Genomic DNA, 17,829 nt, shown 5'->3' with positions numbered 1-17,829 from the left:
CAGGACTGGAAGGGAGTTCAAGGAATCGTGTGACTTACATTTTATTCTCCTGTTTCAGATTGTTGAAGAAACTACACATGACACTGAATTTTCTAAAACATGCATCAAAAAGTTCATAAAAGATATTTAAAGATATTTATTCTAAAGATATTTATTCTCTTGTTAAACATGACATTAAAATATGTATTTACTGCAAAAAAATATTCAGTATGTCTTTTTAACATTATAAACAAACTTCGTAAGTAACACCTTAAGGCAAAATATTTTACTTTGAAAAAAGCGTACTGGTCACTGTTAACTTTTGTATTTTATTACTGATACATGTCCGACAAGATGACATTCCAATGAAGTTAACGTGGCTTTCCTCTACAGTATCAAACAGAAATGATGCAAAGACAATACTAATTAAGATGTTATAGCAAGTGAAAAATCAAAGTAACCTTTCCTTGACCCACATTAGAGTAAGAAAAACCTGCAACAGAAGGCACTTACGCTACAATCTGACCCATTTTCTCTCTAGAGCTGTAGTAGTGGCTTTAGAAACTATGAAACGAAAAAGAAAAACTTCATGCTAGAGTAAATTAAGGTTGTAAAATAATTCATCACCTTCTCATTGACAAAAAAAAATATCATAAGAGGATTTTTAACTGTTTCTTCATAATTAAAAACCTGCAAATCTTACAGTAATCAGAGCAAAGTTACAATGAACTTCAGAGTTCAGGAGTTAAAGACAGAGGGTCTTTAAAAGTTTATGAATAAATGCTATTTTTTTCTTCGGTAAATTTTAATATAAGCATGATATTAGCACAGTATGAATATTATGTATGCAAAATGTAAATATTTACTATACTCAGCTAGAAACCAGCTCTACAGTTTAAGTTATTTGCATGTTCAATAACATCTCAGATCAGACTTTCTTCCTAATACATATGCATGATCTATACAGCTGTATTCACAATGACCTGACTAACAGCATGCAAACTGACAAAGATTACAAAAGGGAGAGAATAAAGCACAAGTTATTCTTACCCTTCCCCCACCAACCATTTTACCCTTTGTGTTCTTTTATACTTACCATGCCCTCAAAGCCAACTCTGTAAAGGTTTTTAGCACCATTGTCCCAAAGAACATATGCTGCACTATGTGGACTTGATGCACTCCAGTCCTGGATTTCAGTTACCTATTTAATTTTTTAAAAAATGAGAAAATTGATTGTATAACAAAGATTTAGCACATCTGAACTTAAAATTTTGTTCATCTCTTTGGACAAATGTAGGATATAGCATTTTTACTGAATTTCAAAAATTTATTCCAAAGATGTTTTCTGTTTGATAAAAATGTTTCCCAGTTGTCTTACTAATGACTACAGCCTGAATATTTACTTTGTAGGCCTATTTTTCTTTTATGTATTCAGTAGCTAACCTAATTACATAAATACAGAACAAAATCTGTATTGTAAATATTTACTTTCTCTTATTTTGACAGGTTCTTACTAAAAAAAATACTTCCTGAAAAAAGGAAAAGAAAAAAAAACAGTATGACAACTACTTTCATCACTCCAATTTGTCTGGTTTAACCTGCCTGGTGGCAAAAATTTATTCCCAGTGCCAATCTGTTTAACAACAGGGCAAAAGAAAGTGAAAAGGGCTTTTTCTGACATTTCTGAAATCATGAGGCTGCTCACCAAATTCTGAAAACACATCCACTACTCAAATAATCAACTTCCAGAGTTTGTCTTCATTCTTATCTTTCTTTGGGTATTTATTTAAAAGCTGTTTCTGGTATCTAGTAGTTCCTTTTCTTAGTTTATACCCATCTTGAAAACACTTTTAATATGCATTCGTTACATATACACATTTTCAGCTTGCAAATAATCCCGCTAACTCAAATTCAGTACATAAGGTGGACAATGCGGGATAAGGCTCTTATTTTGCACGGTTTCAGAGGTTTCAAAATATCCTGCCAAATTCACAGCAAAGGGTAAACAAGCAAGATACGGGTGGCTTTTTGTTGTTGTTTTAAGAGATTTAAACTTGTAATTTCCTCCCAATGAAATCCAAAATGAAATCCTCAAAGTCCTAAAGCCTATCTAGGATATAAAATAGCCATTCTTATTCAGGGACTTGTCATTTTATTTTAAATGTTGCTTAAATATACTAAAAATAAAGGTAACTAAAACATCAGTTCACCCAGATATAAGGGCATTCAATTCTCACTCTAAAATCTCCCTTGTATGGTGATAAAAGTCAGAGTGTATCTTACACTCCCTGCTTTATGTTCACACTTGTAACAATCCTCTATTAGTTCTCTAGGGCAATGTAAGCTGTAGAAAATAAGCAAAGGTTATGATTAGCAACATATCACTCCAAGCAATTTAATTTTCCATAAACCCAATCATTTTCACATTTTCACTATACAACTATATCAAAAATACTTTTCTGAGGTCCTAAATTAGACAATAATACAAAATCTGCAACCAATACTTGCAAAGTTCTTGGTTTTAAACTGAAAAAGTTTCTGTAATTATTAGAAGAAAAACAAAAATCCAGAACACAAGCACTTAAAAGCTACAGCCAGGTATACACAAATGTGGTGACCCAGAAGCAGTCAGACTACAGAAAGTAGCAATGATTGATTGGGAAGAGGTATGCTTGAGAACTTTGTTGCTATACCAGCTTTCCAGTAATACTTAAATATACCCAAGATCTTAATGTTGTTACAAATCAATCTTAAACAGAACACCAGAACAAAAATTTGCCTGTTTTAAAGTGTTATGTTGATATTTTAAACATGCAAATTTAGATTTAAATTAATTGGTCATAATATATAACACCTTCTTTTTCTAAATACTTTAGCATTAGAGAATACAATGCAGAAATGCCCAGAAAATTAGTATTTTAAATTTATGATGATATTTTTACTCTATAATTAAAAAGGCCACTGAGGGCATTGCATGAACATCCAGATACGCGCTATCTTATTTAAGCCAGTTTTATTTTTACCTTTCCCCTACGTCCATTGCCACCATCTTGATCTTCCCATTGCCAATCAACTCCTCGTACCACCCTGGCACCTGCAAAGATTCCTCTTGCTGTAATTTTCTTTGATTTACGGCGAGACTCTAGCAACACCCTAAAGTTCCAAGGGAAGAAAAAACAAAAGTCAAGATAAGAGCTCCGTATCAAAAAATCCAAAATGAATCTTTGGAGGTGAGAGGGCAGGAGAACATCTTGAAACAGAAATAACCCCGAAAATGCAGGTTTCAGTGTGTGAATCACCTCCATTAAATTCTCAACTCAAACAGCAGCCCACCAGATTAAAAAAAGAAAATATGTTCTTCCTAAGTCTGAATTATTATGTATTTATAATTAAAGTTTTTAATCCTAATGAAAATTTCTTCCTCAAACTTCCTACTAACCCTAGTGGCAACTTATGAATAGATCCGTACCCATATTATTAAAATTAGTAAAGGAACATTCAGACTTCTATAAACAAAACATTTCTATTTCTCTTAGAAGAATGCCTAGGTAAATTTTACTTTCCTGTAACTGCACTTCTATTACTTAATAGCATAATTCTGAATAAAGAAAGAGCTGCACCTTTCCCCTCCCTCTCTGTGTGACATACTTTATTATGCATCTTGGCACATTTCATTCAATATAATCAGCACCCATTTTCTCAGTCTTATTTTTATAATAATATGCTGTTTTCCTAAAACAACCTCTTTTCCTCAGACTCCAACAGAACCAAAATAGTTTAGCACAGACGAAGTGTCCAAACAGTTCTTTATGAATATTTAATTGCAAATGGAAACAGAGATAAATATTTTCCTGCCTTTTCAGTCATCTCAAAAGCCACCATTCTGCGTGCAACCAGATTTCTTACTTCATGCCATAAGAATGTTGCCAGACAAAAGTATTTTTCAGCTGAAATTCTGAGTGTTTCCTGACTTCTTCAGGAAGTTAACACCCTCCTGCTCAACTTTCAACATCCAGCAGATGGCACACAAGGAAAAAGTTAACAAATTGTTAGAATCAATGAAAAGAGCACATCAAAATATTAGCAAGTTTTATTTAAGTAATACAAAAGGGCATCAGAAAACACAAAACAGTATGTTGTTTAGAGCAGCATTTCAGAGATATCTCAACACCTACAAACCCGAGACAAAAATAACACATTTTACTTTGGTATGCAGCCAATATGATATCCCAGACTCAAGAACAAAATAGGTAGAAGCTTATGCTTTCCTTCATCCAAATATTATTAGATGCATTTTGCCATTTTTCTAATGAGCTGTCCCACAAATTCCATTGCGCTGCTTTGCCCCCTTTCTCCTCCCTCAAACAACTAAACTTAATTATTTTTTTCTCAGCTAAGTTGGATCCAAAAGAAACAGCTCCTTGGCCAATGAAGCTGTCTTCTAAATAAGAGGTGCAAGACAGAAATCAGCTGGTGTAAACAAAGATGGGGAGAAAGAGACAAGATGCAAAAGATTTCCTGCAGTTCTATACATTGCATTGGATTTACCTCCAAAGCTAAAACTAATCTTCTATACACCAAAATAGATCACTTAAAATTATAAAGGAACCTTCAGGTAAAAAGAAAATGAAGAAAAAAGACTGACATGTATTCTCAAAGGCAATGAGATTTTTAAAAAGGTAGTAAAATGGAAAAACAGATTTGTATTTTGTTACTTATTTTCTATTAAATACACTAACCCAGCACTTTCTACTCTTGGATTCAACATCTAAGTTTTGTTCTGCATTACAACATTATAATTCAGACACTAAGCTCATGATACCTATTTGGTAACTAGACCTACCAATACAAATCTCAAAAAACAGAAGTTATTTTTCCATAAGGCCATTAACCTGGGCACTTTAGCCATAGTTAGACTTCAAGGCAAATGTCTAAGAAAATAAACAGTCCCTATGAGACAATATGAAAGCTTGTTTTTTGTGCTCCAACAATTTACCTCAACTATAAAAGCACTGATAAAAGCACATCACTAAATTATGACACTTGCAAACCTTACTTCTCCAAGAAGAGGAAATAAACATTCTGTCGTACACATGCCACTTTTAAAGGAGTATCATATCCAGCAAACACAATTCCAATGACTTCATGTCATTCTAGAGAGTTACCACAGAGCTGATACCACAAGTAGCCCTTACATAATGCTCTCAAAGCATTCAGTAATGGGCAAATATCACTATTCTCACTTGACAGGTAGGTAAATCATGACAGAGAGGAACTCTGGATTTAGAGAAGTCACTGAAAGTCAAAGAACACAAGCACAGCTACGCAAGAACCACCTAAAGGCCCATGTTTTCACATTTCTTCTCTCAGATGTGTAAGAAAACAACATGAAAAACAAGGTGAGGATAAAGTGACTCTACACAGCATCTTTGCTCTGCCTTCTGTAGTCAACAGTTTAAGGAGTTTGAGTCAGAGATTATGTCATGTCACCAGATCGTTATGTTCTTTATAGTCTATAAGGGGCACATTATCCATCAATCTGTCCACACTGCTTCTGAACCTATTTAAACTTTCACATTTAGGAATTCATTGACAAGTGATGTCGTGATCACACACTGCGTAAAGATAACTGCCTTCATTTTAAACCTCCTATCTGATAACACAAGAACTAGGAAGCACACAATGAGGTTGTAAGAAACTGAATAATCACATCCTAATTTCCTTCTCTAGTTCATTCTTGCTAAATCTCCACATTTAATGCATTTTCCAAACGCAAAAGTTTTAGTCTATTTATCCTCCCTCACAAAAACGCAGAACCAGTAACAGAATCTACACCTGAATCTGCTATCTTATGTCACCTAAATTTCAGTAACCAAATCTGCAGTAATAGAAATGAAGCACAATGAACTGTTCCTGTTTGATTTCACAGGGGAAAAGCTACATTTTACCTTTCACTTCCTGGTGTGGTAATTCTATAAAAACGATGCCTCAAGTGATGTTTGTCCCCATGATAACAAACTGTGCACAAGTCATAATTTGTGCATTCAGCACATTTCCATCGTATACCAATGATTGGTTGCTGTCGACAAGTGTCACACATAGTTCCATCATGCTTGATACCTGAAGGGAAAAAAAAAGAGATTGTAACGGCATCGCTATACCATTACACAGATTTCCACTGTACACCACTATAATTTGAAACCATATACTAAAAAGTTATCAGCAAAGAAAAGTTGATGAAGATACCATATCAGCCTATATCCACCATTAATGGGGGGGGAGGGGAAGAGATCAAGGAATTTGCCTCACTTTTCTAGTCACCAGTCTGTTTCTGAATTTTTTTTTAATCACTTCTCATCTATTAAATTTGATGAGCTACATTTTTTTTCTATTTATACAAATACTCAAGAGATTATTCCCGGACGAAGAAAATGAGGAATACTGTAAATTAAACAGGCAGTAATGCATGCACCAAAAAAATTCAGGGAATCTAGAATTCCATCTCTTGTAAGTGTCTCAACAGAGCATACACCACAAAGAACGAGCGATCAACTGTGCATGAGCCTTTGAGAACCACTGGTTTGACTTACACATTTTGTACAATAGAAAATACAGGCGTTTAAACTCTATTCACTTAAACATAGGGAGAAATTAAGCTCTTTCTGACAGAGGCCATTAGCTTCATGAAAATCTGTTAACATTTTGAAGCATTTAACTATTTTATGGTACCCATTTCAAAAAAGAATCTGCCAATAACAAACCAAATGTAACCTGCCAGCATGTGCTCTTCCCAACCTTCAAAAAAAAGAAAGAAATTAAGCTCTCAAGTCTGCTCATTCTAATACTTTGCCAAGCTAGAGCCGAGCAAAAGTGACCAGCTAGAGAAATTTTTACTCTGTGCATTTTGAAAACAATAAATAGCAGCAAGATTAAAAAAATCAGATTCTGCTGCTGTTCGGAAATATTTGGGCAATGGAAGAGGTAAGTACTGGCATTGAGTATGTAGCACAAGATAAAAATGAGCACTAAAAGGCTGGAGTAACACAGAACTCTCCCACTCACTCACCCTAAAAAAAAACCCCCACGGATCTCTGGAAGTGAAAAGGAAAAAGAACAGTTCTCATCCCCTCCAGAAGGGCTGTTTTTGGAAATGGGAGCAAAATCCACTACAAACTTATTAGCTATGTTCAACCACTAAGCCACCTGCCATGAAGAAAAACCAAGAGTTGAAAGGCAAAACTGAAGGAACAATCCTGTCTGACCCCATCATGGAATAGCTGAAGTTGGAAGGCACATCAAGAGATCATATAGTCCACCCCCACTCCCATTCAAAGCTGCTCAGGACTGTGTCCAGTTGGGTTTTGAGTATCTCCAAGGACAGAGACTCCACAACCTCTCTGGACAAGCTGTTCCAGTGTTCGATTACCCTGTATTTCAGTTTGTGCCCATTGCCTCTTGCCCTGTCACTGGGCACCACTGAGAAGAATCTGGCTCTGTCTTCCTCACTGCTCCATCAGGCAGACCTATTAAGACAACCCCTCCTGAGCCTCCTCTTCCCTAGGCTAAACAGCCCCAGCTCTCTCAGTCTCTTCTTGTATGTCGGATCCTCCAAGCCCTCAATTACCTTCGCAGCCCTTTGTTGGACCTGATCCAGTATGTCCACGTCTTTCTTGTACTGGGGAGCCCAGCACTGGACACAGCACTGCAGAGGGCCCCCTCTCCCCCCCAGTGCTGAGTAGAGGGGGAAGGATCACCTCCCTCGACCTGCTGACAACACTCTGCCTAACGTGGCCCAGGATGTTGGTGGCCTTCTTTGACAGAAGGACACATTGCTGGCTCATGTTCAACTTGGTGACCACGGGGATCTCCAGGTCCTTTTCTGCAAAGCTGCTCTCCAGATGGTCAGCCTCCAGCCTGTACTGGTGCGTGGAGTTATTCCTCCCTGGCTGCAGGACTCTGCATTTTCTTCTGCTGAACTTCACAAGATTCCTGTCAGCCCATTTCTCCAGCCTGTCAAGATCCTTCCAAATGGCAGCACAACCATCTCATGCACCTTGTGTGTCATTTCTCCTAACCAAGACAGTTTCTCTCTTCAGCCTTGACTATAAATGCATTTAGGAAGATTTCCAGCTTCATGATTGAAAATTGCCCTCATGTACGAACACTGGAATAACACTGTATTTAGCTAAGGCTGGAAAACGCAACACATTTGGAGCAAAGACTGAACACATCACTGCAGAGATCTGAGCAGCATTTCAGGGCAGCCAAGGACAGCCTTCAGTGACAATGAAAACCCTGAAACTTCCGACATTATGCTAATAATCACTCCAATTCTTGGAGCAGTTCACAACTAAGAAGGCATTCATATCTCGACTACAAATCCCATGCTGAAATTTTGAAGGCATAGCATGGACAGTTCCTACAAGCTAAACATTATTTGCCAGCTCCAACTGCTGGACAACACACCTCATATACATTTTAAAAAAATCTATATTTAAAACGTGCTGGCTGGTAACATGACAACCATAGCCACTATTTGTCTACCAAACACAAATTTGTAAATTTCCCATGCATGTTTCCCTCCCAAACACACACACATCTCCATCAATGACCTTGCTCCCAACATGTGGGAGAAACGTCAAGGGGGAAGCAATCATTTTTGTTCTGTACATTGAGACTTCAGTATCTGGTATCTGTTGGTATCTGCTACACCCCAAAACATAGTATTAGTTATGATCTTAAGGTAGCTGACTCACTGCTATGAATAGTATGGGACTATTTTACATATCAAATGATAGTCTTCAAGAACAGATGCGTTAAAAGGATTCAAACAGGTAACTAGTCCCTATTTTTGTTGCCCTGCTTAAAATTTCTTAGTTACAATGCTTGGGTTGTAGGTTTTTGGGTGGGGTATTTTATAAAGTGGATCACTAAACATGGTATTTCACAAAGCAACAGAGAAGTTACACACCTTTGGAATTATTTAAATGGCTACTGAACTTTATGGAAGACAGTTTGCTATCTGAAGATCACATTTACTCTGGATGTAAAATGGCCAAGGCATTAGGAGCCTGAAGGATCTTTAAATTTGTGCAAGCAGTAAGGAAAGAGGGCAAAAGAAAAGCACAACTAGGAGTCATATAATGCAAAATTAGGTCATCTCATGGCGGACCTAGATAAAAACTCCGTATTTCAAGTGAGGCAGAAGTTGCTGTGGAAAAACTTGGGGGGGAGAGGAGGGGGGCAGAATGACAACACTTTCCTTAGGAAACGTCAATAAAAACATGTACAAAGATGTTTGATTCAGAAGTCACGTTCGTGAATACAGTGCTGGGACTTACAAAGAGAACTGTACATATCTTCTGTTTAGAGTCTGACTGAGAGGGTCACATCACCTCATGGATCCCTGAGCACTCTCCCAGTAATAGCGCACTTTCATCACCCACTCCCTTATAAATGATTCCGGCAGCAACATGCACTTCAACCAGTCCATGCCTCGCCTGACCATCCTGCTTCATTCTTTCCATTTTACCAGCAAAAGGGTTTGCAGGGTTGAGTTGTAAAGTGGATCAAGAAACATATCAGGCTGAAAAATAGTCAGAAGGAAAAATATTCAGCTGGATCAGTTTCCCAATCCAGTTCTTCGCAGTGCTACCCAACACTGTCGGCATAACAACGAAAGCACTGCAGGTCAGGAGCCGGCAAGTAATCCAGTTACAGAATGCTTAACCACTGTGCTAGAGATCTGAAGGGAGAAACAGATTTGAAAACCTTTGGTGACAGTGGACTAAGAGAGAGCTTTAACTTCAGCTGCTAAAAAATAAGCTGAAACGAGGTGCTACTGCCAGATGAGAAAATAAGGTACCTAACCCCTTATATATATTCATAATACAAACCAAACATACTACTTAAATCGCTAGTATATTTTAGAGAAGGTTGAAAGAATAATTTTTTTAAGCTAAACTACATATTAAAAGTGGTACATGTGCATCTGAAGACAAAATAAAACAATTAGAACTATGTCACTAAGCAAACATGGTGGTGAAATAGAAGCCAGTGTATACATCAAAACTCAGCACTTAGGACCTGGCGTTCACACTACTCACATTTTGGGGGAGAGAAGAAGACAGGACAGTATTTCAGACTAGCTCTGGTCCAGCCCAATTGACTGAATGCTCATCAGCATTTGGATCACATCTTTCATTTTTGTTTCATTAAAACAGAAACCAGTTTGTGCACTCTGAAACCACGCTGTGATGTAAACCAAAGCACAGTAAGCAGGAACAATAAGAAGACTGAATCAAGAGTCGGCTCTGAGGCCAAACTAAAGTGCAATTCTAAATGCAACCTGTATCTATCACATAAACTGCTTCCGCTCTTTGAAAGAAAGGCTATTTTAAAAAGGTTGACAAACACAAACTTTATGCAGTTTACATTAGGAAAGAATGCTTTCATTAAACCACTAGAATACATTAAAGTACCATCAAAACTTCAGAATTCCAACAACACTGCAGCTGATCTTCCATACCTGACTTAAAAAGGGGGGTGGGGGGTGGGGGGGCAAAAAGCTAGGTAGTGAGATGGACACTTCTGCCATGCATAGCTATCTTTAAATAACTTCCCTCCAACATCAGTACATCACAAAAGCCAGTATTCCTGATCGATCATTAATATTTTTACTATTTGCATATCATATTCTTTTCCTATCTTTATCTCCCTACTATGGTCATTTTTACTTTCATCATCTATTCTCCTGTCTTCACTGGTTTACTTAGGCCACAACCCCTCTGCCACCACTTGTTTATAAATCAATTTTACAGCCTTTCCTACAAGTTTTTAAACCAATAGTTGCTCTTAAAGCTGCAAAATGAGATAGAAGCAGTTTTGTCCAAATTACTAATTTAACTTGTTACAAATTAATCTCTTTTGTATTACAGAGATTTTCAAAAGTGGCAATATACAACTCTCCAACAAAAGAACCAAATTTTAATAGTAAAACAAGATGTACAAGGGGTATCCACATCACTAATTGTTAAGCATAGCAAAAGTTACCAGTAATTTAAATAATCAGTTCTCAGAACCAGTCTGGTTTCCAATGGATTCATGCCCCTTATTTGCTAAAAAATTAATAAGCCAGTACGCTTTTGTATTATAATGATAATACTCTCATCAGGCAAGAGACACCATAAACTAGTTATACAAGAAATTTGTTTACATCCCAATTTAAAAAGCAATACAGACATTTTGTTTTTCCCATTCTTCCACTCCAAATAATTTTGAGGCCATGGCCAAACCCCAGCCAAACTGCAAAACAAGAAATCTCAGAGGTAAGCCAAATTTGGGGAAAACAAGAAGGGAAAACTCAAATCAGTGCCCCTGTATATACAATTCGTCTATTAAACACTGTATTTGGTGGCAGCCAGTTGAGCGATCATTGCATACGAAAGACTCCAGACTCACAAAAGCATATGGCCTATCTTGTCTGGTAAGGGTATCACAAGATACATGAGGAGGGAGAGGATTATTGTGCAGTAGAAATGGGGGAAGGGCACGAAGATTAGAGAACAAAGGACATGCTCATAAAAAACACGTTTCACAAGTACCACACTGCTCATGACACTATCAGATTTTTAGCTTTAAGGGGCTTTGCTAGTAAGGATTTTTTTTTAGTGGCTACTTGTAAATACTAATACAATTTGTCTTGAATTACATTTGATGGACTAAAAGCAAGAGTAAATAAACAAATACATAGAATAACTCAGCCAAGGTTCAGTACTTTCAAAATGTTTTGACGTTTATGATTTCATGATGATTTATACAACTATTCAGGTTACAGCTAATTACCAATACCAGTAGAGAAAGGGAATCAGATCTCCAACAGACACAGCCTAAATTTTTAACATTAGCTGAACATAGCATATATAGCTTTTCAAACTAGACATATGCTCATTTTAATTGAGGGATAACTCCACATCTAGATTCCATTTCCTGATGCAACCTCCTTCTTCAGCTCCCCTCATTCAAGCACAATTAGGTAGATATTTTAAGCAGCAAAATAACAGTGTTACTTTGAACCAACCATATGAAAGGGGAAATGGATGACATTAATTTTTGCCTAAGCTTTGTAGAAAACATCTTCAGAAAGAGAATAAACACAGAAATTTTATGTAACAATCATGAGCATTACATGAACAGTCAGGAGTGCTATTCATGTGCTACTGTACAGCCTTCACCTTTCACAGGAGACTGCCTTCCCTTTTAAATATAAAGCTTGGTTTTCTATACTTTCCTGTTAATCTTTCTTGCTTTGACATAAAGCTGTAGCTTCTGTTCAGCTACTCAGAAACTACTCTTTTCCATATCTTTTTTCCAACACTATCAGAAAATATGGATTACTTAAGACCCACCTGGTTCTCTTTTTAAGTCTTAAATCCTTTTTTTTTTTTTTTTAAAAAAAAAAAAAACTGTAAGCAATCTGAGCACTACAGGACACTGTTAATGCATCCCATCCCACCACATACTCCTTTTAGGAGCCCACCACACAGGGTCTAACTGAAATTTCCTTTCTTTTTATGTTCCCAGTTTAGTAACCCCTCTTGGTCCCTCTATCTTGCCTAAAGAAATGCTGGCCAATGTAAATGTGATCACCAGTAGGCAACAGTGAGCAAACTACAACAACTAGCTTGGTACAAATCACGGAAAAACAAACAAAACTTCCATTTCAGAAATCTTTCATTACTCAGATGACTTTGCCTAGAGCAAATAGGTAACAAGAGATACTCCACATAAATCATTGATTAATTTTTATTTTAATGAAGACAGTCCTAAAATGTTGCTACTAACATTATCTAATTTTTATAAAGAGTTTACATAGTCTCACAATTGTGATTATAGCCTACAATTATTAAAACGCAGGATCAGTGCCTCATTTAGTCGATAAAACATTGTTCCTGCATCAAGCAAAACACTTTTTTGTAAACACTTTTTTGTAAAGGGAACAGACTACAAGCACTATTTGTTTAACACAGTGGGCTCCTGGCGCATCACTACTGTTTTTAACAGTACAGGCCTCAAATTCGTCGAAGCAACACCATTTCTAAGAGCTTATAATCATGTCTGGTTTTGCATATCTAATAAAAAGCACTCCCAGCAATGAACAACCTGATTTGGTTTTCTACTGCTGTATTTTTATATTTACTTTCACTATAAAATTACACTCATGTTCTGACTGTAAATTTATTAGCCAAAGAGAAAAATGCTTTTTTAAACTGCAAGATCCAGATTTGAGTTAACATTGTGCTAATTATCAGCAAACAAACAAAAAGAACAAGACACCCCCATATTTTATACCACATTTTTGTTGAACAGGATCATTACTAATACTACAGTCAGGAACTCCTGTCACCCAACCCCACTTTTCCTCTAATTATTTATATCAAAATTATCTAGATGCCTTAGAGATAGTATCAAAATAGCATCTAGAGTCTAAGTCCCTTATACTAAACAGTGGACAACCATTTCCCCAGACAACAAACAACTAAAGATGAAAATCTATAGGAGGGAAGCAATTTGCCCAAGATTACAAAGCAATTCAGTAATAAAACCAAGATTTCAGTCCAAATTGACAGTATCCTAGCCCCGTGAACTTTCCACTGGACTACAGTGGTTCCCTTTTGTTATTGCCTCTTTACGGATTTCTACTCTTCCCATCTCCAGGGAACCATGGCCTCAAAACTAACTCCCTCTAGCCAAATGCAACTCTAGGTAGCTCTGTATAGCAGTTCTGCGCACCCATCAGCCAAAACCTCAGGAACAGAAACACCACTTGCAAAGCCTGAAAAAAGAAGCGTTTATGAATTTTCCCAAAAGCAATATACATAGTCCTACCTGAAACAGAAATTAAAAGTTTTAACACAAATGTATAAACATAACTGGAAATTGTGAGGACTATAGAATTACAATGACTACAGGAAAAATTATATGGACTAAGGAATTATAAAGCACCAAAAAAAAAATCAGGACTTAAAATTGAGTATTAAGTATAGGTCTCCAGATGCAGCTAACAGGATACCATCAGCTTGCAAGCAAGTCAAGCAGAGCAAGAACAATGAGCATTGAAGGCTCATATTCAACATTCATGCATATGTTTATTTTTAAGCAGAAATAGTCCCACTGGTTCCTACAGGAAATCAAATGCAGGTAAAGTTTCAAAGCCTAGGCATCTGCAACACAAGAACCCACAACTTTAAAGACTACTCCTAACTTCTTGTTCCAAGGTCCATTTCAAAAAGATTTTCAGCTCAAGTTTCGATAACACCTACCTTCCCAAACCAAAACAACCAAACCACGAAACCAGGGAAGAGTAAGTACCCAGACACAGAAAGAAAGAAAAAAAAAAAAAAAAAAAAGGAAGGAAGGAAGGAAGAAAGAAAGTAAATGTCTCAAAGGTTCACCAAGATGAGTGCGATTTATTTTTCTTAGCGACATTTTGATAATTAATTAGAATGAATTCCAGAATTCTGCCTTTTCAGAAAAATGTTAGCTTCAACATGTCACCACAATTTTCCTTTCTGTTACACTATACATAGCTGGCTGAAAGGTGGTCTCTCCTCTCCACCATATTCTGAATGAAAAGCAGATAATAAAAACAGTACATATCTAAGTATCCCAACAAACTTGACCAATCGCCTCATTATTAAGGCAATCCTGCCAGGCCCAAAACCAAGTATTTTTCTGATGAAACCTAGCAGCACAAAGTATTTTTTTAAAAAAGTTTTCACTGCAAAACAGGTGCTAAAAGGAACATTTCCCTGCAGTGTTTGCAACACCAATACTGCCACATAATGTCAGTGCAGAATAACAAGAGAATGAAACCAATCGATCTATATCTATTGTCTAAACTGACTGAATTTAAAGTCTAAATATCAAGCAGCCAAGAAATTAAAAGAACGAATGCATGTTTTTTGCAGTTGCTTCGCTATTCCACAGCAGGTCTGGCAACACAGATAAAAAGGCAAAAGACACACTACAAGACAAAACAGTGCTCCAACCACTTTTTTAATGTAATCGTCTTTGGCAAAAAGGTGCTACACCCCCTTTTCTTCAACCCTCCCTACACTTGCCTCAAAATAGCTGTTACCACTTTGCAAAAAAAATCCAAAACATAAACCCAAGGATGGGGGGGGGGGAGACAAAAATCAATACCACCACCTTGAAATACCACCCTCTCAGCCCCCCTCTTCCACTGCCACCCCCAAACATACTGCAAGGCTGCTCTCTGTGGCAGATCACTCTTGCTTTGTGTAGCCCAATCTGAAAGTCCTAGGACAACTTCTCCTCTCCCCACGACCCTATTTAACTTAGAATACACACATATATATATATACCTTAGAATATATGTATTTGTGCATTTTTATATACATACACACATATATACATTTTTTGTATATATATAAACACACACATGCAGAGCCATGCGAAGAGAAGGGGAAGGGCAGCTTACTTTTCAGCCCACCAAACCGAGACAGAAAGGAGCATCCTGCAAACGAAGAGGGGAACACCCGGTGCCGGACTCTCCCCCCTCGCCCCCCACACACACACTCAGCGCCCCCTCCGCAGCTGCCTGCCCCCGCCGCGACGCACGGCAGACGGCGGCTCGCCCCGGCCCACGCCGCTCACCCGTGGGTGCACTGTCGAGGATGCGGAGGTCGTAGGCCCCGGAGCAGCGGTAGTTGGCGGCGGTGCCGTTGTCCCAGACGACGACCACCTCCTCGGGGCTCTCGAAGCTGCGCACGGTGCCCACATGGCCCTCGCCGCCATCCTGCTTCCCCCACTTCCAGTCGGGGCCCCGGACCACCCGCGCACCCACTCCCTCCACCATCACTCGGTTGTTCCGCGAGCTGCTCATCCCGGCGACGCCCCGCAGGCCCGGGCCCCGCGGCGGCTGCAGGGGGAGCGAAGCCCGCAGGCGGCGAAGGGGGACCCCGATGGGGGCGGCTGCCTCCGGCGCGCCGGCAGAAAGCGGGGCGCAGGGGCCGCGGCGGCAAAGGGGCCGGGGAGGCGGCGGGGAGCAGCGGAGGGAGGGAGGGAGCCTTCTGCCGGGCCGGGGGATGCGGCTGGGCGGCGGCGGGAGCCGGCGGGCCGGAGCCCAACGCCCGCGTCACCTCCTCTCTCCCTACTCACTCCCCCGCCCCGCCCCGCCCCGCCTGGCTCTCCGCGGCGCCCGCTCGCGCTCCCGCCAGCCCCGCCGCTACATCCGGGCACTGCGACTGCAACGGCGGCGGCGGCTCCAGGGAGACCGGCGGACGCAAGCAGAGCCCAGCGCCCCTCGCCGGCCGCGGCGCGCATGCGCGTGCCCCCGCCGCTCCGCCCGCCCGCCCCTGCGCAGCCGCGGGGCCCAGCCGAGGCGGGCGGCTCTCTAGCGTCAGCTACGGAGCCGGCTGTGCACCGGGTGCCGCCTGTCGCTCACGCCAAGCCGGCCGCGGTGCCTGCGCCGGCTGGAATCACAGGGAGCAGAGCAGGGAACAGCTTTCATTCCTGAACCCTGCTGGCGAGCTGTCCTGGCTGCCAGTTAAAAAGCCAGTGTGGCTGTTCCCTTTGGGGGCACGGCCGCTAACGGGAGCCTGTTACATATATACATATACACACAGGATATGTGTGTATGTATATAAAAATGCACAAACACAAAGACAGGGGAGTCTCGCGCGGGCAACGGCTGCCTCGCCACCCCACCCGGGGTCAGGCTTCCCAAATCCTCCTCCTCCCTCTCCACAGCGGCCCCCCCGCCGAGGGAAACGCCGCATATTTGAGCGTAGTTCAGTTTCTCCACGCTTCAGGTCATCCTTTCTTCCTATATAACACGTCTCTTTGCCGGTGTTATAACGAGGCAAGTGTGTTCTGAGCCAATTTCGTTTGAATACTGCTATTTCCTATGCAAAGTTACTACCAAAAATATTGTGACCAGTTCCTTCTCCATTTCCCTCCATGCTAAAATGTCCCCTTTAAACTGTTACTAAGCAGCTACCTAAACAGCAGGTAACTGATTTACTGCTTCCCTCTTTTCTTCAGATTAACCACTTCCCACATAAACCATATTAAATGCTTTTCTGAAACCCAAGTAGTCTTTATTTAAAGAATGAGTTATGAATTTTATCAGTTAGTCATCCATGATCTAGCTTACATAAATTTATATTGCATTTTCCCTATTTTTAGTTCCTTCTGTATCCTGAAATAATCTTTCCAAATGGGGGACACAAGTCTTGCACACTATGAAGATCATACTGACTGGGTTGTATTTGCCTCATGCTAGCAAAATGCAAATGAAACTTCTATAGGCCAGTGTTACATCCCAGGATTGTAGAGATCCAGGTTTCATGATTCCCTCGAGCTAAATTAAGGTGAAACGACACCAAACGATCAGTCACACCCTTTATTCGTTAAGCATCATTAACTTGAAGGCAACCTGAACCTGGAAAGCATAAACAGTCAGCAACCAGTTCTATTGAAACGTTCATAAGAACAAAGATGATACAATCACCACCCTTACAGCCCCATAAAGCCCAGGACCTGCCCACCAACCCTCCACCTGCAAGCACAAGAGAGCCTCACACCCTGCTCTTTTATAGGCTCTTGCCCCGCCCCTGGGAGGCGCTTCCTCGCTTCTCATGTAAATTAGCTGCCATGCGCAGTCCACCCTCCCGGAACCTTCCAGAAATGGTCTATAGGCTTCTCCGGGTCTCCGCCCCCGCCGCTGCGATATTAGGGCCAATCACAAAGCAACATTATGCGCTCCGCCCTGGCCTGTGTCGCCCAACTGCACCGCACCGCGCCGCGCCGCCGGTTTCCAGCAAC

General features: G+C 39.9%; 1 protein-coding gene across 3 annotated transcripts in view; it reads right to left on the bottom strand.

Annotated features, from left to right (window-relative positions):
• MIB1 (MIB E3 ubiquitin protein ligase 1) overlaps positions 1-16,349 on the bottom strand; it is an 83,820-nt gene extending 67,471 nt beyond the window's left edge. For 2 of the 3 annotated variants that reach the window (XM_026122758.2, XM_064507290.1), the window contains exons 1-4: positions 15,658-16,348; positions 5,928-6,099; positions 3,003-3,132; positions 1,076-1,180 (exon numbers count right to left, since the gene is read on the bottom strand). In XM_026122758.2, coding sequence (XP_025978543.1) covers positions 1,076-1,180; positions 3,003-3,132; positions 5,928-6,099; positions 15,658-15,886 — 636 coding nt within the window. In that variant the 5' untranslated portion in view covers positions 15,887-16,348. Of the gene's footprint in view, positions 1-1,075; positions 1,181-3,002; positions 3,133-5,927; positions 6,100-15,657 lie in introns of all 3 variants that reach the window. The other variant, XM_064507291.1, reaches the window with a different exon arrangement.
• Between the last annotated feature and the right edge of the window lie 1,480 nt (positions 16,350-17,829).

Source organism: Dromaius novaehollandiae, chromosome 2 (assembly GCF_036370855.1).
Source record: "Dromaius novaehollandiae isolate bDroNov1 chromosome 2, bDroNov1.hap1, whole genome shotgun sequence".
NCBI lineage: Eukaryota > Metazoa > Chordata > Aves > Casuariiformes > Dromaiidae > Dromaius > Dromaius novaehollandiae.
Note: the sequence above shows the minus strand (reverse complement) of the source record. Positions and strands in the feature narration are given on the sequence as shown.